The 23,404-nt window shown below is 45.7% G+C and overlaps 1 protein-coding gene across 2 annotated transcripts in view; it reads right to left on the bottom strand.

Annotated features, from left to right (window-relative positions):
* Positions 1-438: 438 nt before the first annotated feature.
* LOC134346565 (zinc-binding protein A33-like) overlaps positions 439-23,404 on the bottom strand; it is a 37,577-nt gene continuing 14,611 nt past the window's right edge. For both annotated transcript variants that reach the window (XM_063047984.1, XM_063047983.1), the window contains 3 exons: positions 23,222-23,244; positions 23,007-23,125; positions 439-1,072 (listed from right to left, as the gene is read on the bottom strand). In XM_063047984.1, coding sequence (XP_062904054.1) covers positions 540-1,072; positions 23,007-23,125; positions 23,222-23,244 — 675 coding nt within the window. In that variant the 3' untranslated portion in view covers positions 439-539. The remainder of the gene's footprint in view (positions 1,073-23,006; positions 23,126-23,221; positions 23,245-23,404) is intronic.

Below are 23,404 nucleotides of genomic sequence, written 5' to 3'. Positions count from 1 at the left end.
CACACACTCCTCCCCACCTCCCTCCCTTTACTCCGGCCTCCACTTTCCCCTCCTGTCAGATTCCAAAATCTTCAGCCCTTTGTCACTGACACCTCTCACCTCCCAGTTTCTGACACATTTCCAAACTCCACCCCTCCCTCATCTATTACCCCTCACCTGGATCCACCCCTCACCTGTCCATTTCCCTCCACAGATGTTACCTGACACTCTGGGAGATCCCGCCGCTTCGTGTGTTACCGACAGTACATGTCCCGTGTTACCAAGATTCACCGTGACCTCCCTCTCCCAGTCAGCCCCACCACCACTTGTCCCAGTTACCCGGTCAGTCCCGGTGGACTTTAGCACCCGGGGGAGCCGGGGAGCTCAGGACCCGCCGCCCGCGGCTGCTGCTGAATCCGCAGTGTTTCTGTTCCGTTGACGGATGCGGTAAACGAGTTAAAATTAATGGATCGATAATTCTCACATCGTGTTTATTTCACTCTTCGCACATTTATATTTACACTGACTTACTCCTGACGCCGGTCCCGGACCCGACCCGTTTACAGACCCGGAGCGGATCCAGAGCAGATTCTCAGCCGCTCGTTTGGATATACTGTCCCGAATAAAGGATAAAGTTTCCCCGTGAATTTATTCCCAGTGAAGGTGTGGAGATGGGACTTGGTCTCCGCGTTGTAAAATGAAACTGTCCCGGACTGGTAACTGAGATAAACTCCCACCCTCCCGGGGATGGGACCGGCAGGGAGACGGGACTCAGGGGAGGTGTAAACCCACATCTCGTCATCAACCCGCCCGATGATCCAGAATCCGGTCTCCGGTCTCAGTCTGACCGATCCCTTCCTCTTCACAGACTCTGCGGCGACTCCCAGACACCACCACCGATTCCCCGTCACCTCCACCTCCCAGTAATGTCTCCCCGATGTGAATCCCTCCGATCCCAGCAAACAACGCCAGACTGTGAACCTCTTCCCGGTGTCAGGGAGACTCCTCCGGGTCCCGGTGTATCTCACACTCTTCCGATCCTCAGACACCTCGAGCAGCGGATGCGCCGTTTCCACATCCAGGGTGACAGAGACTGGGGGGAGAAGCAGAGAATTAGAGAGTCCCCGGGGATCGGGGGGAGACTCGGGCAGCGCGGCCCCGGGACCGGACCGGGGGAGAGGCCGCTGGGCCTCAGGCTCAGTCGGGTGGCCGACAGGACCCTCTCCCGGGGTTTTACACAAACACAGCGGATGGACAACCAGCATCTTCCCGAGGTTTTTCCCCGACAGGGAGAGCGGATTTTTCCTGATCAACACACAAGATTCTGGAGGATCTCAGCGGGTCAAGTAGCATGTGTTAAGGGAGATTTCAAGCCGAGACCTTTCCTCAAGATTGGAAAGAAAGACGGGAGATAGCAGTGGAAACGGGTGTGAGGAAGGAGAGGAGCAACAACTGGATCCAGATGAGGATGGAGTGAGTAAACACTGGAGGCATTTAAAGAGGAGGTCAGGCAGAATTCATTCATGCTGACCAACTCACTTTAATGAACTTGTTCCATTTGCCTCTATTTGCTCAATATTCCTTCAAACCTTTCCTACCCATGTGCCTGTCCAGATGTCTTTTAAATCATTGTAACTCTACCCACCTCTACAATTTCCTTTGCAGCTTCCTGAGCTCCAGGAAAACGACCCAGAATATCCAGCCTCTCCTTATAACCCAAACCCTCCAGTCCCAGTAACATACTTGTAAATCTGTTCTATACCCTCTCAGTTTAATGACATTCTTCCTGCAGAAAGATCACCAGAACTGTACAGAGTGATCCAAATCATAAAGACGAGAAAGTCTGCGGATGCTGGAAATCCAAAGCAACACGCACAAAACCTTGACCCAAAACATCGACTGTTTATTCATATCCATAGATGCTGCCTGATCTGCTGATTTCCTCCAGCAGTTTGTGTGTATTACTCTGCTCCAAATGTGGCCTTCCCAATGTCTTGTACACTCTTAACGTAAAGTCCCAGCTCCTGTACTCAGTATTCTGACTGATGAAGGCAATCACCTCCTGGTCTCTCTGTTCCACAACACTCTCCAGGGCCCCACTGATTCCTGTGTAATCTGGTCCTGGTTTACCCTCCAAAATGCAACACCCTCATCTCTGAATTAAAATCAATTTCCATCCAATGGTCCAGAGACCCAATTAATCAAGATCTCATTGTAATCTTGGAGAAGTTTGGACAGGTACATGGATGGTAGGAGTTGGAGGACGATGGTCCATGTGCAGGTCGATGGGAGCAGGTAGTTTAAATGGTTCGGTATAGACTAGGTGGGCTGAAGGGCCTGTGTTGTTAGTTTCCATCACTCTGTGACGCTCGTACAAAGAGATAACGGTTTGTAGGATAAATGGTCATTGTACATTGCCCCGTGATTAGGCTAGTTTTAAATAGTTGGGTTGCTGGGTGGAGCAGGTCATTGGTCTGGGACGGCCTGTTTCACACTGTATCTAAATAAATAAATAACCTCTTCACTGTCCATGAAACCACCAATTTTAGAGTCCTTCACAAACCTACTAAACACGTCACCTACATTCTCTCCAAATCATTCATATGAATGATGAAAAACAGTGGACCCAGCACCGATCCCTGCAGCACAACCACTGGTCACAGGACTCCACCCAGACAATTCTGTATCCTATTCCAGATCGTACTGTATCCCATCTGATCTAACTCTCTGCTACCTTGTCAAATCCCTCGCTAAACTCCATGGAGACGATGTCTACTGCACTTTCATCAGCTGTAATTTATTTATTGAGATACAGCACGGAATAGGCCCTTCTGGCCCTTTGACCCCCACCACCCAGAAACCGCTGATTTAATCCGAGCCTGACCATGAGACAAGTTACAATGACCCCCACCACCCAGAAACCCCTGATTTAATCCGAGCCTGACCATGGGACAAGTTACAATGACCCCCATCACCCAGAAACCCCTGATTTAATCCGGGCCTGACCATGGGACAAGTTACAATGACCCCCACCACCCAGCAACCCCTGATTTAATCCGAGCCTGACCATGGGACAAGTTACAATGACCCCCATCTCCCAGAAACTCCTGATTTAATCCGAGCCTGACCATGGGACAAGTTGCAATGACCAATTAACCTGCCAACCGGTACGGGTTTGGACTGTGAAACCGGAGCACCTGGAAGAAACCCACGTGGTCATGGGGAACGTACAAACTCCTTACAGGCAGTGACGGGACATGAACCCGGGTCACTGGTACTGTAAAGTGTGGTGCTAACCACTATGCTACCGTACCGTCCATGCAGAAAGCCAAGCTGGGTATCCCTGATTAGTCCTCACCTTTCCAAATGAATGTAGATCCTGTCTCTCAGAATCCCCTCCATTAATGTACCCTCCACTGACGTTAGGCTCACCGGTCTGTACTTCCCCGGCTTTTCCCTACAGCCGATCTTCAATAAATGTTCAACATTAGTCTCCCTCCAGTCTTCTGGCCCCTCACCCACAGCTATCGATGACACACATATCTCCAAAATGGGCTCCACACTTTCCTCCTGAGCTTCCCACAATGTCCTGGGATACACTTGATCAGGACCTGGGGATTTATAGACCTTTCTGCATTTTAGGACCTGCAGCACACTTGCTTCTGTAATGTGGTGGAAAATGAGGTCGATCATCTTCTGTAACACAGGGGAATTGAGGGTCCCGTGGAACTGGCACAGAAGAGGAGTTGAGAAATGATGACAGGGAAGGTTTAGCAGGATACAGGCAAGATGCAGGTAAATGGACTGGTGGCGGGGGGTGATCTGACAGAAACATTTAAGGTAACGAGGGGTTAGATTGAGCAGATGGTTGAAATCTTCTTCCCACAGGAGGGGGGATGAAATACAAGAGGTCACATGTCTGAGGAAGGAGGAAGGAGTTTAAAGGTGAGTTTACTGGAACAGTGAGTGGTTGATTTTGGAACTTGCTGCCAGAGGAGGTGATGGAATCAGATACAATCACTGTGTTTCCGAGACACTCAGCCAGACACTTTAATGGACAGGACACAGAAGGAGACTGACCTAAATAGGTCAGAACAGAGGTGACGGGCCGAAGGCCCATTTCAAGACTGTACAACAATGACTCTGTGACTTTAGATTAACTGAAAGACTGAGACCCCACAGCCTCCGGTGCAGAGAATTCCAGATACAACATCCTTTGAGGGTCCACCCCATCCTGAGACAGTAACCCCTGACCCTCGACTCCTCAGACAGGGGAAACATCCTCCCTGCATCCTGCCTGCTGCATTTGGAAAGACAAGGACAGATCAGGGACAGTCAGCATGGCGTTGTGCATGGAAAATCACGGCTCACAAATTCCAGTTTGTTGAAGAGGTGACAGAGAGGATTGACCAGGACAAGATGGTAGACATTGTCCACATGAACTTCACCAAGGCCTTTGATGTTGATGATAGACCACACTTGGAGTATTGTGGACATTTCTGGTTCCCCGACTATGGGAAGATGTCATTACACTGGTCAGGAAGCTTCAGGAGACTGTAACAATGGCTGGAGGGCTTGGGTTAAAAGGAGATACTGGATAAGCTGGGGACATTTCCCTGGAGCGATGGATGTTGAGGGGTGACCCCATTTCGAGGTATATAAAATCATAAGGGGCAGGTGTAAGGTGTAGGCTCACGGTCTTTTTCCCATAAAAGGGGAGTCCAAAACCAGAGGGCAGAGAGGCAAAGTGAGAGGGAGAAGTTTTTTAAGGGAGCTGCAGGGTAACCAGTGACCAATCGGCATCTGGGATTGATTAGGAAGAACAAATTAAAGGAAGACAGGCAAACACAGCAGCCATCGTCTGAGTGGACATCGTCAGAGTGGTGATCTTGAGGCTTCAGCTCTTCAAGGCTTCACACGGAGAAAAAAATAAATAAAAGGCATCCGTTAGTCTTGCGAGACCATGGATCTGCGCCTGGAAAGTCTTCACTCTCCAGGGCGCAGGCCTGGACAAGGTTGTATGGAAGACCAGCAGTTGCCCATGCTGCAAGTCTCCCCTCTCCACGACACCGATGTTGTCCAAGGGAAGGGCATTAGGACTCATACAGCTTGGCACCAGTGTCGTTGCAGAGCACTGTGTGATTAAGACACAACACATTGCGTTGGCTGGGGCTCAAACTCACCACCTGGTTAAGAGAAAGCAAAGGAAAGAAAAGCACATTTTTTTTCCTTCTCTTCTTTGCATCTGCTCAGCCAGGACGGTAGAGATGCCAGGCAGGATAGACAAATGCTCCTCTTGCGGGATGTGGGAAGGCAGGGAGACCTCCAGTGTCCCGGAGGACTACAACTGTGAGATGTACATCCAGCTGCAACTTCTGACAAACCACGTTAAGGAGTTGTAGCTGGAACTGAGTGAACTCCGGATCATTCTGGAGGCTGAAGGGATGAGAGACAGGACGTACAGGGAGGTAATTATAACAAGGTGCAGGACATGGAAACTGGGTGACAGTCAGGAAGGGGAAAGGGTTGAGGGAGCCAGTGTATAGTACCCCTGTGGACATCCCCCCAACAACAGGATACTGTCCAGGGGAGATGACCTAACAGAGGAAAGTCACAGTGCTCAGGTCCCTGGTACTGAGTCTGCCTCTGTGACTCAGAAGGGAAGGGGGAGAAGAGAGATGCTGTGGTGACAGGGATTTGTTAGTTGGGGAAAAGGACAGGAGGCTCTGTGGGTGAGAACGAGATTCCCAGATGGGATGTTGCCTCCCGGGTGCCAGGGTCTGGGATATGTGGGATTGAGTCCTCAGCATTCTTAAGTGTGAGGGTGAACAGCCAGAAGTCGTGCTCCATTTTGGTACCACTGACATGGGTAGGATGAGTGACGAGGTTCTGCAAAGGGAGTTCAAGGCGTTAGGTGCTGAGTTAAAGGGCAGGACCTCCAGGGTTGTGATCTCAGGATTGCTCTCCGTGCCACGTGCTGGTGATGCCAGAACAAGCAAGATTATACAGTTTAATATGTGACTAAGGAGTTGGTGTAGGAGGCAGGGCATAAAATTTTTGGATCATTGGGCTCCTGTGATCACAATTCTATTTCCTTTACCATAGCATTGGAGAGGGATAGGAACAGGCAAGTTAGGAAAGCGTTTAATTGGAGTAAGGGGAAATATGAGGCTATCAGGCAGGAACTTGGAAGCATAAATTGGAAACAGATGTTCTCAGGGAAACAAATAGGATTAGGACAGGATGAAGGAAAATCCCAGGGCATTCTACAAATATGTGAAGAGGATAAGATGTGAGAGAATAGGATCAATCAAGTGTGACAGTGGAAAAGTGTACATGGAACCAGAGGAGATAGCAGAGGTACTTAATGAATACTTTGCTTCAGTATTCACCATGGAAAAGGATCTTGGCGTTTGTAGGGATGGTTTACAACGGTCTGAAAAGCTTGATCATGTAGATATTAAGAAAGAGGACGTGCTGGAGCTTTTGTAAAGTATCAAGTTGGATAAGTCACTGGGACCAGACGAGATGTACCCCAGGCTACTGTGGGAAGCGAGGAAGGAGATTGCTGAACCTCTGGAGAGTTTCTGGAGGATTGGAGGGTTGCGGATGTTGTTCTCTTATTCAAGAAAGCGAGTCGGGATAGCCCAGGAAATTATAGACCAGTGAGTCTTACTTCAGTGGTTGGTAAGTTGAAGGAGAAGATCCTGAGGGGCAGGATTTATGAACATTTGGAGAGGCATAATATGATTAGGAATAGTCAGCATGGCTTTGTCAAAGGCAGGTCGTGCCTTACAAGCCTGATTGAATTTTGGAGGATGTGACTAAACACATTGATGATGGTAGAAAAGTATATGGATTTCAGCAAGGCATTTGACAAGATACCCCATGCAAGGCTTTTTGAGAAAGTAAGGAAGCATGGGATCCAAGGGGACATTGCTTTGTGGATCCAGAACTGGCTTACCCACAGAAGGCAAAGAGTGGTTGTAGAATGGTCATATTATGCATGGAGGTCGGGGACCAGTGGTGTGCCTCAGGGATCTGTTTTGGGACCCCTACTGTTCGTGATTTTTATAAATGACCTGCAGGAGGAAGTGGAGGGATGGGTTAGTAAATTTGCTGATGACACAAAGGTTGGGGTGTTGTGGATAGTGTGGAGGGCTGTCAGAGGTTACAGCGGGAAATTGATAGGATGCAAAACTGGGCTGAGAAGAGGCAGATGGAGTTCAACCCAGATAACTGTAAGGTGGTTCATTCTGACAGGTCAAATATGATGGCAGAATATAGTATTAATGACACTTGGACTCTTGGCAGTGTGGAGGATCAGAGGGTTCTTGGGGTCGGAGTCCATCGGACACTCAAAGCTGCTACGTAGGTTGACTCTGTAGTTAAGAAGGCAGGCAGTGCATAGGCCTTCATCAATTGAGGTAATGAGTTTAGGAGCTGAGAGATAATGTTGCAGTAATATAGGACCCTGGTCAGACCCCACTTGGAGTGCTGTGCTCAATTCCGGTCACCTCACTACAGGAAGGATGTGGAAACCATGCAAAGGATGGCGAGGATATTCACAAGGATGCTGCCTGGATTGGGAAGCATGCCTTATGAGAATAGGTTGAGTGAACTCGGCCTTTTTTCCTTGGAGCGACAGACGATGAGAAGTGACCTGATAGAGGTGCATAAGATGATGAGAGGTATTGATCGTGTGGATAGTCAGAGGCTTTTTCCCAGGGCTGAAATGGCTAATATAAGAGGGCACAGTTTTAAGCTGCTTGGAAGTAGGTACAGAGGAGATGTCAAGAGTAAGTTTTTTTTTAAACACAGAGTGTGGTGAGTGCGTGGAATGGGCTGCTGGTGACGGTGGTGGAGGCAGATACGATAGGGTCGTTCAAGAGCCTCCTGGATAGGTACATGAATCTTAGAAAAATAGAGGGCTTTGGGTAACCCTAGGTAAATTCTCAGGTAAGGACATGTTCGGCACAGCTTTGTGGGCCTAAGGGCCTGTATTGTGCTGTAGGTTTTCTATGTCTTTTTGTTTCTACATCCCACAGAATAAGTACTCTGAAGGCAGGATGTGGCTAACAAGAGAAGTCAAAGCCAACATAAAAGCCAAAGAGAGGGCATAAAACAGAGCAAAGAGTAGTGGAAAGTCAGAGGATTGGGAAGCTTTCAAAAGGCAACTAAAAAAGTCATTAAGGTAAAGAGGGATTACAAAACTAAGTTAGCCAATAATATTAAAAAGGACAACAAAAGTTTCTTCAGATACATAAAATTTAAAAGACCATAAGACATGGGAGTAGAATTAGGCCATCTGCCCATCAACTCTGCTCCGCCATTCAATCATGGCTGATCCTATTTTTTATTTCCTCCTCAAACCCAGTTTCCAGCCTTCTCCCCGTAACCTTTGAAACCATGTCCATTCAAAAACTTATAAATCTCTGCCTTAAATACACCCAACGACCTGTCCTCCACAGCTGCATGTGGCAACAAATTTAACAAACTCACCACCCTTTGGCTAAAGAAATTTCTCCTCATCTCTGTTTTGAAAGGGCGCCCCTCTATCCTGAGGCTGTGCCCTCTTGTCCTGGACTCTCCTACCATGGGAACCATCCTTTCCACATCTACTCTGTCTATGCCTTTCAAGATTCGAAAAGTTTCAATGAGATTCCCCCCCCGCCCCCCATCATCCTTCTGAATTTCAGCGAGTACAGACCCAGAGCCATGAAACGTTCCTTGTAAGATAACCCTTTCATTCCTGGCATTATCCTTGTGAACCTCCTCTGGAACCTCTCCAATGCCAGCACATCTTCCTCAGATGAGGTGCCCAAAACTGTTCACAATATTCAAGGTGAGGCCTCACCAGTGACTTTTAAAGCCTCAGCATCACATCCTTGCTCTTGTATCCTAGACCTCTTGAAATGAATGCTAACATGGCATTTGCCTTCCTCACCACCGACTCAACCTGCAAGTTAACCTTTAGGGTGTTCTACACAAGGACTCCCAAGTCCCTGTGCATCTCAGATTTAGATCTCAGATCCCATTTAGAAAATAGTCTGCACATTTATTTCTACTAGCAATGTGCATGACCATACATTTTCCAACATTGTATTTCATTTGCCACTTTCTTGCCCATACTCTTAATGTGTCTAAGTCCTTCTGCATCCCACCTGTTTCCTCAAAGTGACCTGCCCATCCACCAATCTTTGTATCATCTGCAAACTTGGAAAAAAAACCATCTATTCCATCATCTAAATCGTTAATATACAGCATAAAAAGAAGTGGTCCCAACACTGACCCCTGCCGAACACCACAAGTCACTGACAGCCAACCAGAAAATGATCCTTTGGTTCCCTCTTGCTGCCTCCTTCCAATCAGTCAATGCTGTAACCATGCCAGTATCTTCCCTGTATAACATGGGCTCTAACTCGGTAAGCAGCCTTTTGTGTGGGACCTTGTCAAAGGCCTTCTGAATGTCCAAATACACAACATCCACTGCAGCCCCTTTGTCTATCCTACTTGTAATCTCCTCAAAGAATTCCAACATGTTCGTCAGGCAGGATTTTCCCTGAAGGAAACCATGCTGACTTTATACTATCTCTTCCTGTGTCACCATGTACTCCATCACCTTATCCTTAACAATTGACTCAAACATCTTCCCAACCACTGAAGCCAGGCTAATTGGTCTATAATTTCCTTTCTGCTGCCTTCCTCCTTTCTTAAAGAGTGGAGTGACATTTGCAAATTTCCAGACGTCTGACACCATGCCAGAGTCCAATCATTTTTGAAAGGTCATTTCTAATGCCACCACAATCTCTAATGCGATCTCTTTCAAAACATTAGGGTGCAGTTCCTCTGGTCTGGGTGACTTATGAACCTTTAGGTCTTTCAGCTTTTTGAGCACCTTCTCTCTTGTAACAGTAACTTCACCAACTTCTCTTCCTTCACACACTACAACATCAGGCACACTGCTAGTGTCTTCCACAGTGAAGACTGATGCAAATACTCATTTAGTTCATCAGCCGTCTCCTTGTGCCCTGTTATTATTTCTCCTGCCTCATTTTCTAGCGGTCCTATATCCACTCTCATTTCTCTGTTATTTTTAACACACTTGAAAAAACTTTTACCGTCTACTTTGATATTATTTGCTAGCTTGCTTTCATATTTCATATTTTTCCCTTCCAATGATTTTTTTAGTTGCTCTCTGTAGGTTTTTAAAAACTTCCCAATCCGCTATCATCCCACTAATTTTTGGTTTGTTGTCTGCTCTTTCTTTTGCTTTTACAATAGCTTTGACTTCCCTTGTCAGCCACGGTTGTACTATTTTACCATTTGAGTATTTCTTCATTTTTGGAAGAAATGAAGAAATACTCATGTCCTGCACCTTCCTCATTTTTCCCAGAAACGCACACCATTGCTGCTCTGCTGACATCCCTGCCAGCAGCTCTTTCCAATTTACTTCAGCCAACTCCTCTCATACCACTGTAATTTCCCTTACTCCACTGAAATACTGCTACATCAGCCTTTACTTTCTCCCTATCCAGTTACAGGTTGAACTCAATCATACTGTGATCACTGGTTCTGAAGAGTTCTTTTACCTTCAGTTCCCTAATCGCGTCCGGTTCATTACATAACAACCAGTCCAGTATAGCTCATCCCCTGGTAGACCAATGCAAACTGATTTAAATGCCATCGCTTAGGCATTCAACAAACTCACTCTCTTGAGATCCATTACCAACCTGATTTCCCAAATCGACCTGCATGTTAAAATCTCCCATCACTACCATAACATTGCCCTTTTGACATGCCTGTTCCATTTCCTGTTGTAATCTGTGTTCCAATTCCCAGCTCTGTTGGGAGGCCTGTATATAACTGCCATCAATGTCTTTTTATCCTTGCAGTTTCTTAACTCAACCCACAAGTATTCAACATCTTCCGATCCTATGTCACATTCTTCTAGTGATTTGATGCCATTCTTTACCAGTAGAGCCACACCACCCCCTCTGCCTACCTTCCTATCACTCCGATATAATGTGTAACCTTGGATATTCAGCTCCCAACTACAACCATCCTTCAGCCACGATTCAGTGATGGCTACAACATCATACCTGGCAATTTGTAATCGTGCAACAAGATCATACACTTTACTTCTTACACTACGTGCATTTAGATACATCACCTTGAGTACCGTATTTGCTGTCCTTTCTGATTCTGCATCCCTAATGTTTTGATACTCAGCCTGTTGACTGCAACTGAGGCCCATCACATGCCTGCCCTTCCTGACAGTCTGACTGCACGCTATCTTTATTTTTCACTATCCGTCCTATCCTGAGTCCCTTCACCATGGTTCCCACCCCGCTACCACATTAGTTTAAACTGTCCCCAACAGCTCTAACAAACCTGCCCGCGAGAATATTGGTTCCCCTCGGTTCAGGTGCAACCCATCACTATTGAACATGTCATACCTCCCCCAGAAGAGATCCCAATGATCCAAGAACCTGAAACCCTGTCCCTGCACCAGCTTCTCAGCCACACATTTATCTGCCAAATCATCCTGTTTCTACCCTCACTGACACGTGGCATAGGGGGCAATCTAGAAATTAGTACGCGGGAGACGCTATTTTCTGGATTAGAGGGAGGCAAGAGTGGATATCAGACTGCTGGAAAACAATGTTGGGGAGGTAGTAATGGGGGACAATGAAGGGGTGGATGAACTGAAGACGTATTTTGCATCAGTCTTCACTGTGGAAGAGACGAGCAGGATGGTGGAAGTTACAGGTGTCAGATGGCATGCCGTGCGTGAAGTTCGCATTACCAGAGAACAGGTTCGTGGGAAACTGAAAGATATTAAGGTAGCTGTCACCTGGACTAGATGGTGTACATGCCAGAGTTCTGAAAGAGGTGGCTGAAGAGATCGTGGAGGCATTAGTAATGATCCTTCAAGAATCACTAGATTCTTGAATGGTTCTGGAAGACTGGAAAGTTCTAAATGTCTCTCCACTGTTCAAGAAGAGAGAGGCAGAATAAAGGAAACTCTGGGCCAGTTAGTCTGACCTCAGTGGCTGGGAAGATGTTGAAGTTGATTATTGAGGAGGAGTTGTCAGGGTACTTGGAGGCACAGGATAAAATAGGCCGTAGTCAGCATGGTTTCCTCAAGGGAAAATCTTGCCTGACAAATCTGTTGGAATTCTTTGAAGAAATAACAAGCCAGATCAACAAAGAAGAATCATTGATGTTGTGTACTTGGATTTTCAGAAAGTCTTTGACAAGGTGCCACACATGAGGCTACTTAACAAGCTACAAGCCCACGGTATTACAGGAAAGATCCTGGTATGGACAAAGCAGTGGCTGATTGGCAGGAGGCAAAGAGTGGGAATAAATGGAGCCTTTTCTGCCTGGCTGCCAGTGGCTAGTGGTATTCCACAGGGGTCTGTGTTGGGACTGATTCTTTTTACATTGTATGTCAATTATTTGAATGATAGTTTTAATGGCTTTGTTAAAGAGTTTGCAGATGATATGAAGATAGGTGGAAGGGCAGGTACTTTTGAGGAGGTAGAGAAGCTACAGAAGGACTTAGATAATTTTGGAGAATAAGACCATAAAACAAAGAACCAGAAACTGGCCATTCGGCCCATGGAGTCTGCTCCGCCATTCTATCATGATCTGATCCATTCTCCCATTTAGTCCCACTCCCCCGCCTTCTCACCATAATCTTTGATGCCCTGGCTACTCAGATACCTATCAATCTCTGCCTTAAATACACCCAATGACTTGGCCTTCACTGCTGCCCATGGCAACAAATTCCATAGATTCACCACCCTCTAACGAAAAAAATTTCTTCGCATTTCTGTTCTGAATGGGCGCCCTTCAATCCTTAAGTCATGCCCTCTCATACTAGACTCCCCCATCATGGGAAACAACTTTGCCACATCCACTCTGTCCATGCCTTTCAGCATTCAAAATATTTCTATGAGGTCTCCCCTCATTCTTCTAAACTCCAAGGAATACAGTCCGAAAGCAGACAAATGTTCCTCATATGTTAACCTTCTCATTCCTGGAATCATTCTAGTGATTCTTCTCTGTACCCTCTCCAACGTCAGCACATCCTTTCTTAAATAAGGAGACCAAAACTGCCCACAGTACTCTAAGTGAGGTCTCACCAGCGCTTTATAGAGCCTCAACATCACATCCCTGCTCCTATACTCTATTCCTCTAGAAATGAATGCCAACATTGCATTCGCCTTCTTCACTACCGACTCAACCTGGAGGATAACCTTAAGGGTATCCTGTATGAGGCCTCCCAAGTCCTGTTGCATCTCCGAACTTTGAATTCTTTCCCCATTTAAATAATAGTCTGCCCATTTATTTTTTCTGCCACAGTGCATCACCATACACTTTCCAACATTGTACTTCATTTGCCACATCTTTGCCCATTCTTCCAATCTATCCAAGTCTCTCTGCAGACTCTCCCTTTCCTCAGCACTACGGGCCCCTCCACCTATCTTCGTATCATCAGCAAACTTAGCCACAAAGCCATCGATTTCATAATCCAAATCGTTGATGTACAATGTAAAAAGAAGCGGCCCCAACACAGACCCCTGTGGAACACCACTGGTAACCGGCAGCCAACCAGAACAGGATCCCTTTATTCCCACTCTCTGTTTCCTGCCAATCAGCCAACGCTCTACCCACGTGTGTAACTTTCCCGTAATTCCATGGGCTCTTATCTTGTTTAGCAGCCTCACGTATGCCACCTTGTCAAAAGCCTTCTGAAAATCCAAATGTACAACATCCACTGCATCTCCCTTTTCTAACCTACTGGTAATTTCCTCAAAAAATTGTAATAGGTTTGTCAGGCAGGATTTTCCTTTAAGGAATCCATGCTGAGTTCTGCCTATCTTGTCATATGCCTCCAGGTACTCTGTAACCTCATCCTTGACAATCGACTCCAACAACTTCCCAACCACCAATGTCAAGCTAACAGGTCTATAATTTCCTTTTTGCTTCCTTGCCCCCTTCATAAATAGTGGAGTGACATTTGCAATCTTCCAGTCCTCCGGAACCATGCCAGAATGTATCGACTTTTGAAAGATCATCGCTAATGCCTCCGCAATCTCCACAGCTACTTCCTTCAGAACATGAGGGCGCATTCCATCTGGTCCAGGAGATATATCTACCTTTAGACTATTCAGCTTCCTGAGTACTTTCTCTGTCGTAATTGTGACTGCGCACACTTCTCTTTCCTGCCACCCTTGAGTGTCTGGTATACTGCTGATGTCTTCCTCAGTGAAGACTGATGCAAAATACTCGTTCAGTTCCTCTGCCATCTCCTTATCTCCCATGACAATTTCTCCAGCATCATTTTCTATCGGTCCTATATCTACTCTCACCTGTCTTTTACTCTTTATATACTTGGAAAAGCTTTTAGTATCCTCTTTGATATTATTTGCTAGCTTCCTTTCATGGCTAATCTTTTCTCTCTTAACGACCTTCTTGGTTTCCTTTTGTAAGGTTTTAAAAACTTCCCAATCCTCTGTCTTCCCACTAATTTTTGCTTCCTTGTATGCCCTCTCCTTTGCTTTAACTTTGGCTTTGACTTCTCTTGTCAACCACAGTTGCATCCTTTTTCTAGTCGAAAATTTATTCTTTTTTGGAATATACCTGTCTTGCACCTTCCTCACTTCTCACATAAACTCCAGCCACTGCTGCTCTGCTGTCTTTCCCGCCAGTGTCCCTTTCCAGTCAACTTTGGCCAGTTCCTCTCTCATGCCACTGTAATTTCCTTTACTCCACTGAAATACCGACACATCAGATTTCGGCTTCTCTTTTTCAAATTTCACAGTGAACTCAATTATGTATGATCACTGTCTCCTTAGGGTTCCTTCACCTCAATCTCTCTAATCACCTCCGGTTCATTACACAATACCCAATCCAGTACAGCCGATCCCCTAGTGGGCTCAACAACAAGCTGTTCTAAAAAGCCATCTCGCAGACATTCTACAAATTCTCTCTCTTGAGATCCAGTGCCGACCTGATTTTCCCAATCCACTCGCAGGTTAAAATCCCCCACAATTATCACAACACTGCCCTTCTGACAAGCCTTTTCTATTTCCTGTTGTAATTTGTAGTCCGCATCCCTGCAGCTGTTTGGAGGCTTATAAATAACTGCCATCAGGGTCCTCTTACCCCTGCAACTTCTCAGCTCAACCCATAAAGATTCTGCACCTTCCGATCCTATATCACCTCTTTCTAATGATTTAATATAATTTCTTACCAATAAAGCCACGCCTTCCCCTCTGCCTCCCTTCCTGTCCTTCTGATACACCGTGTATCCTCGGATGTTCAGCTCCCAGAGACATGCATCCTTTAGCCATGTCTCAGTGATGGCCACAATATCATACCTGCCAATCTGTAGCTGTACAACAAGATCATCCACCTTATTCCTTATGCTGCGTGCATTTAAGTATAACACCTTAAGACCAGTATTTAGTACTTTTCGCTTTGATTTCACTGCAACTTTATTGCACTGCAACTCATCCCAATGGCTACAAATTTGCCCATCACCTGCCTGTCTTTCCTGCTCACTATCTTAGACTTATTTCTGTTTTCCCCTTCCTCTGCTCTGTCATTCCAGTTCCCATCCCCCTGCCAAATTAGTTTAAACCCTCCCTAACAGCTCCATTAAACTTTCCCACCAGGATATTGGTCCCCTTCGGGTTCAGGTGTAATCTGTCCTTTTTGAACAGGTCATTCTTCCCCCAGAAGAGATCCCAATTATCCAAGAATCTGAAGCCCTGCCCCCTGCACCAGTCTCTTAGCCATACATTCATCTGCCTGATCCTACGATTCTTGCCCTCACTAGCACGTGGCACAGGTAGCAATCCCGAGATTACTACTCTGGAGGTCCTGCTTCTCAGCTTCCTTCCTAAATCCTGCAAATCTCTCTTCAGGCAAAGAAATGGCAGATGGAATACAGTGTCGGGAAGTGTATGGTCGTGCACTTTGGTGAAAAAAACATAAGTCTTAACTATTTTCTAAATGGAGAGAAAATATAAAAAAAACTGAGGGGCAAAGGGAGTTGGGAGATCTTGTGCAGGATTCCGTAAATGTTAATTTGCAGATTGAGTCTGTGGTGAGGAAGGGAAATCTGATGTTAGGATTCATTTCAAGAAGACTAGAACATAAAAGCAAGGATGTAATGTTGAAACTTTATAAGGCCCTGGTCAGACCTCACCTGGAGTATTGTGAGCAGGTTTGGGCCCTTTATCTCAGAAAGGATGAGCTGAAACTGGAGAGGGTTCAAACGAGTTCATGAAAATGATTCTAGTGTTGAATGGCTTGTCATATGAGCGGCGTTTGATGGCTCTGGGCCTGTATTCACTGGAATTCAGAAGAATGAGGGGTGATCTCATTGAAATCTATCATTGAAAGGATTTGATAGAGTGGATATGGAGAGGATGTTTCCTGTGGTGGGAGAGTCTAAGACCAGAGGACACAGTCTCAAAATGGGGAAGCATTCTTTTAGGATGGAGATGTGGAGGAATTTCTGTAGCCAGAGAGTGGTGAATCTGTGGAATTCTTTGCCACAAGTTGAGGTGGAGGTCAAGTCTTTATGTATATTTAAGGCAGAGATTGATAGATTCTTGACTGGTCAGGGCATGAAGGGATGTGGGGAGATGGCAGGAGATCTGGGCCGAGAGGAAAATTGGATCAGCTACGATGAAATGGCAGAGCAGACTCAATGGGCAAAATGGCCTAATTCTGCTCCTATATCTTAGTCTTATGGTCTATGGTTTAATTAAAATATTTTAAAATAAATTTAGACAGGTACACAGATAGGAAATGGTTGGAGGGATATGGGACAAACACACGGAAATGGGGCTTACTCAAGAAGACATTTTAGCCCGGATGGATGAGTTGGGCCATGGGTTCAACATCTACCAAACCCCTTCCCAGATCATCCTCCTGAGGAATCTCACCCTGGAGTCTGTCTGTGAACTGTTGGTGTGACATCAGTTCAGAGGGCAGTTCAGTGCCACAAAATCAGGCAGATTGGATAAAGGTGGCAGATTTCATTCTTAAATGTAAATTTGTGTCTGTGTCTCTGACGATGTGTCCCAGTCTGCTGGTGTGTCTGGGTATTTATCACTGGTGTGTGTGTGTGTGTGTGTGTGTGTGTGTGTAACTAACAATGTGTAATGCTGAGGCTCTGACTACAATCTATCAATCGTGCTTGTGCATGTGTGTGAGGGAGATTTGCCAGGCTGGTTACATGATCTTCTCCCATCATTCACCGAGGTCAATGCTGATCAGTGTGTCCGGGCTCAGTCTGACGATGCTTCAATGTGCTGGTTTGATAACAACAGTGAGACTCGCGAGTCCAGCAGGGGGCAGAGCTGAGTCAATCAGACTGCGGTCACGGACAGGTCAGACACGGTGAGTGGCTCGAAGGACTGGTGTATTTTTCTGACAATTCCCTGTCACCACAGTGATACCAGATTTTATCCCCTTTAATGTCATTCATTGAATGTTAATTCCAGAGCTACTGTGTTGGGATTCAAACTCATGCATTGGCGTATTTGTCCAGTGTGAATGGGATCAGGATGCAGTGGTTCACATAACAGTGCCGTGTATTGGTTGTATGTTGTCCCTGTGTCAGTCTGTTCAGGGATTTGACATCTCCAGCTGACCATGTGACAGTGATGCTTCCCAACAGGTGGAGTTGGTGCCGGAATTAACTTCAATTCCGACGACCCGATTAGAGGCATGAGCAGGCCACAGTGAGGAGGTTTCCAGCAGGTTTGCGACACTTGTTTAAAAGTAGAGAAGGGACAAGTGGAGCGGCCATTGTCGGGGCTACCATTGTTGGGATTAGGTCAGTGGTGAGAGTAGGAGTGTCAGGCTTTGGCTCAAAGGAGGTTTCACCGTTAAAAGAGGCATTACTCTGGGTAAGCTTCTGTTAAATTTCCCTTTTTTTTCTCTTACTGTAGCTCATGTAGTAAATGCCTGTTGTGTGTTCTTCATGCTGGATGTTGGAGTCCTGGGAGACCAGAGTCTCCCAGTGAGCACCATCTGTGTGAAGTGCATCTGGCTCCAGCTCCCTGAAGACTATATTCGGGATCTGGAGCAGCAGCTGGATGACCTTCGGATTGTAGAGGAGAGTGAGGAGATAATCGATCAGAATTACTGGAAAGTAGTCACACCAAAGTTGCAGGAGGCGAGTAGCTGGGAGTCTGTCATGAGAAATGGAAATGCAAATAGGCAGTTAGCGCAGTGAAAAGAGGTCCTGAACAGAGAACTTAGAGAGCTAGGTAGAAAGTTGAGAAGCAGGACCTTCCAGGAAGTAATTTCTCCATTGCTGCCTGTGCCACGCGTCACTGTGGGTAGAAACAGGATGATTTGGCAAATTACTGCATGGCTGAGAAGCTGGTGCTGGGGGCAAGGCTTCAGGTTCTTGGATCATTGGGATCTCTTCTGGGGGAGGCATGACCTGTACAAAAGTGACAAGGTGCACCTGGACCCGAGGGGAACCAAAATTCTCGCGGGCAGGTTTGTGAGAGCTGTTGGGGAGGGTTTAAACTAATTTGGCAGTGGGGTGGGAACTGGAGTGAGGGGACTCAGGGTAGGATGGATGGTAAAAAAAGCATAGATAGCCTGCAATCAGACTGTCAGGAAGGGCAGGCAGATGACAGGTCATAATTGCAGCCAGCAGGGTGAGTATCAGTGCATTAGGGATGCAAAATCAAAAAGGGTAGCAAATGCAGTACTCAAAGTGTTATATTTCAATGCATGGAGGATAAGAAATAAGGTGGATGATCTTGTTGCACTATTACAGATTGTCATGTATGATGTTGTGGCCATCACTGAATTGTGGCTGAAGGATGGTTGTAGTTGGGAGCTGAATGTCCAAGGTTACACATTATATCGGAGTGATAGAAAGGTAGGCAGAGGGGGTGGTGTGGCTCTACTGGTAAAGAATGGCATCAAATCAGTAGAAAGACGTGACATAGGAATGGAAGATGTTGAATCATTGTGGGCTGAGTTAAGAGAATGCAATGGTATATACAGGCCTCCCAATAGTAGCTGGGATGTGGACCACAGATTACAAGAGAATAGGAAAGAATTCAAAATGCAGAGATGCAAAGGGACTTGGGAGTCTTTGTGCAAGATACCCTAAACGTTAACCTCCAGGTGGAGGTTACTGACCTCCTTACTAACTCTTCCTTCAGTTAGTCCTGACGAAGGGTCTCGGCCTGAAACCTCGACTGTACTTCTTCCTAGAGATGCTGCCTGGTCTGCTGCATTCACCAGCAACTTTGATGTGTGTTCCTCCAGGCTGAGTTGGTTGTGAAGAAGGCGAATGCAATATTGGCATTCATTTCTCGAGGTATAAAATATAAGAGCAGGGATGTGATGTTGAGGCTCTATAAGTACTCGTAAGACCACACTTGGAGTATAGTGTGCAATTTTGGGCTCCTTATTTTAGAAAGGATATATTTAGAAAGGGTTCAAAGAAGATTGACGAGAATGATTCCAGGAATGAAAGGGTTACCGTACGAGAAACATCTGGCAGCTCTTGGGCTGTATTCCCTGGAGCTCAGAAGAGTGAGGGGGGGTCTCATAGAAACATTCCGAATGTTAAAAGGCTGAACAGATTAGATATGGCAAATTTATTTCCCATGGTAGGGGATTCTGGGACAAGTGGGCACGACTTCAGGATTGAAGGACGTCCTTTTAGAATTGAGATGCGGAGAAGTTACTTTCATGAGAGGGTGGTAAATCTGTGGAATTTGTTGCCACGAGCGGCTGTGGAGGCCGGGTCAATAGGAGCAGAGTTAGGCCATTCAGCCCATCGCGTCTGCTCCGCCATTCCATCATGCCTGATCCTGGATCTCACTCCATGACCTACACCTGCCTTCTCGCCCTGACCGATCAGGAAACTATCAACTTCCACCTTAAGTATACACATGGACTTGGCCTCCACCACATTCTGTGGCAGAGCTTTCCACATATCTGACGTGTAGAACAGATTTGCCACTCTCAGCCTAAAAGAATTCCTACTTACCTCTGTTCTATCATGTTGCCCCTCAATTTTGAAAAAGCTCTGCCCTATAGTTGTGGATACTCCACCGTAGAGAACATCCTCTCCACATCCAGCCTATCTTGCCTTTTCAACATCTGGGTGTATGTAGGGCAGAGATAGATAGGTTCTTGATTAGCCAGGGCATCAAAGGGTATGGGGAGAAGGCAGGGGAGTGGGGATGACTGGAGAATTGGATCAGCCCATGATTGAATGGCAGTACAGACTCGATGGCCCAAATGGCCTACTTCTGCTCCTATATCTTATGGTCTAATATGGAAAAAGCAGGCCAGAAGGGCAATGTTATGATAGTCGTGGGAGATTTTAACATGCAGGTCCATTGGGAAAATCAGGTTGGAAATGGATCTCAAGAGAGGGAGTTTGTTCAATGCTTAAGAGGTGGCTTTTTAGAGCAGTTTGTCGTTGAGCCTACTAGGGGATCAGCTCTACTGGATTTGGTGTTATGTAATGAACCGGAAGCGACTACTGAGGAGGCAGTGATCACAAAATGATTGAGTTCAACTAGTAATTTGATAGGGAGAAAGTAAAGTCCGACATAGAAGTATTACAGTGGAGTAAAGGGAATTACAGTGGTATGAGAAAGGAGTTGGCCAAAGTAATTTGGAAGGACATGCTGGCAGGGATGACAGCAGAGCAGCAATGGAGTGAGTTTCTGGGAAAAATGAAAAGTGCAGGATGGATGTATTCCAAAAACAAAGAAATAATCAAATGGTAAAATAGTACAAGGGAATCAAGACTAATGTAAAACCAAGAGAGGGCATACAACAAAATCAAAATAGTGGGAAGAGATGACTGAGAAGATTTAAAACTCTACAGAGAGCAACTGAAAGAATCATTAGGAGGGAAAAGATGAAATATGGAAGCAAGCCAGCAAACAATATCAAAGTGGATAGTGAAAGCTTTTTCAAGTATGTAAAAATAAAAGAGAGATGAGAGTGGATGTAGGATTGCTAGAAAATGATGCCGGAGAAGTAATAATGGGGACAAGGAGGTGGCAGAAGAACTAAGTGAGTGCAGTTAATTTTACAAGGTAGAAGGTGATGAAAATGCTGAAAGACCTAAGGGTACATAAATGACCCAGACCAGATGAACTGCACCCTCGGGGTCTGCAAGAGGTAGTGGTTCAGATTGTGGAGCCATTAGAAATGATCTTTCAAAAATCATTTGACTCTGGTATGGTGCCAGATGACTGGAATATTGAAAATGTCACTCCACTCTTCAAGAAAGGAGGAAGGCAGAAGAAAGGGAATTATGACCAGTTAGCCTGACTTCAGTGTCTGGGAATATGCTGCAGTCAATTGTTAACGATGAGGTGATGGAGTACTTGGTGACGCAGGACAAGATGGGACAAATTCAGCATGGTTCCTTAAGGAAAAATCTTGACCGACGAACCTGTTGGAATTTGTTGATGAGATTCCGCGTAGGATAGATAAAGGAGATGATGTACACAGGTATCCCCCGCTTTTCAAACATTCGCTTTACAAAATCTCACTGTTACGAAAGACCGACATTAGTTACCTGTTTTCATATCAGAGGCGACTGATCAGAGACTAATCCTAACCCTAATGCGCTGCAATTGCAATCGCCTCTGATCTGGGCTGACATTTAATTCCACTTATGTTGTATACAAATAACTTACGAGGGGTGATTGATAAGATCATGGCCTAATGTAGAAGGAGATGAGTTATACAGCTCTCGTTACATGCACATGCAGTTCAACTCTTTGAGTGATTATACAGAAAGTTTGAAGTTAATAACTTTTGTGGTATTTCTGTTTCAGATAATTGAAAATTGCAAGTAAGCACTGTCTGAGAAAGTGGACCTTAAGCCACAAAATTATCAATCACCCTCGTAGATGATGGGATGATGGCTTTGTTGCTATGTTTGCAGCTGATGCAAAGATTGGTGGAAGGGCAGGTAGTGTTGAGGAAACAGATAGGCTGCAGAAGGACTTAGGCAGATTCGGAGAATGGACAAGGAAGTGGCAAATGAAATACCATGTTAGAAAATGCATGCTCGTGCACTTTGGTAGTAGAAATAAATCTGCAGACTGTATTCTAAGTGGGGAGAAAATCCAAAAATCTGAGATGCAAAGGGGCTTGGGTGTCCTTGTGCAGAACACCCTAAAGGATAACTTGCAGACTGAGTCAGTGGTGAGGAAGGCAAATGCAATGCTAGCATTCGATTTAAGAGGTCTAGAATACAAGAGCAAGGATGTGATACTCAGGCTTTATAAGGCACTAGTCAGGCCTCAACTTCAGTGTTGTGAACAGTTCTGGGCTCCTCATCTAAGAAAAGATGTGCTGGCATTGGAGAGGGTTCAAAGGAGGGTCACAATGATGATTCTGGGAATGAAATGGTTATCATATGAGGAATGTTTGACATTTCTGTGTCTGTACTCGCTGGAATTTAGAAGGATGGGGGGGCTGTCATTGAAACCTTTCGAATGCTGAAATGCCTGGACAGAGTAGATGTAGAAAGGATGTTCCCCATGGTGGGGAATCTAGGACAAGAGGGCACATCCTCAGGACAGAGGGACATCCATTTAAACAGAGATGCGGAGAAATTTCTTCAGCCAGAGGGTGGTGAATTTAATGAATTTATTGCCACAGTCAGCAGTGGAGGCCAGCTCATTGGGTGTACCTAAGGCAGAGCTCAATAGATTCTTGATTGAACATGGACATGGACATTGGACATTGGACGTGGCATCAAAGGTTACAGGGAGAAGGCCGGGGAGAGGGGCTGAGGAGGGGAAGAAAGGATCAGCCATGATTAAATTGCGGAGCAAACTCAATGTGCCAAAGAGACTAATTCTGCTCCTGTGTCTTATTGTCTATAGTTTCCCTTCAGCCTATAACTACAGCCATATTTTGTGTCTAATTATAACTTGGTTGTGTCTCTTAAACCAGGACAAATGAATCTTATGTTTTACCGTGTTTAATGCTGCCAATCACTTCTTCCGACGCTCTGTCAAGCAAATAGGGGTGATTGAATTTTTCAACCAGTAGGGCACCATCTGTCACTGACAATGTCTTGTTTTCATCACTAATCCTGTAAATATTATACATGTAGTTGTAAACTGAGCATCAGTAATATTTGAACTATTTTACATATTCATACAGTGTTTCAGTAAAGACCATGTCCTACCTCCTCTTCCGACGAGCTTCCTCCTGAAATAAATAAAACACAGATCTCAATTGACTGAAACAGACCGTCGGCATCTGAACAGCAGGAATCTGAGCCAAGTTACTACAAGCTGCTGAAAATTCCCACTAAACTCACTCCCACTGACACGAACGGAAAAAGAGGGACATTGAACCATGGGAGAAA

Source organism: Mobula hypostoma, chromosome 5, assembly GCF_963921235.1.
Source record: "Mobula hypostoma chromosome 5, sMobHyp1.1, whole genome shotgun sequence".
In the NCBI taxonomy this organism is placed as follows: Eukaryota; Metazoa; Chordata; class Chondrichthyes; order Myliobatiformes; family Myliobatidae; genus Mobula; species Mobula hypostoma.
The sequence above is the reverse complement of the archived record's forward strand: the minus strand, read 5'-3'. Positions and strand labels throughout refer to the sequence as shown.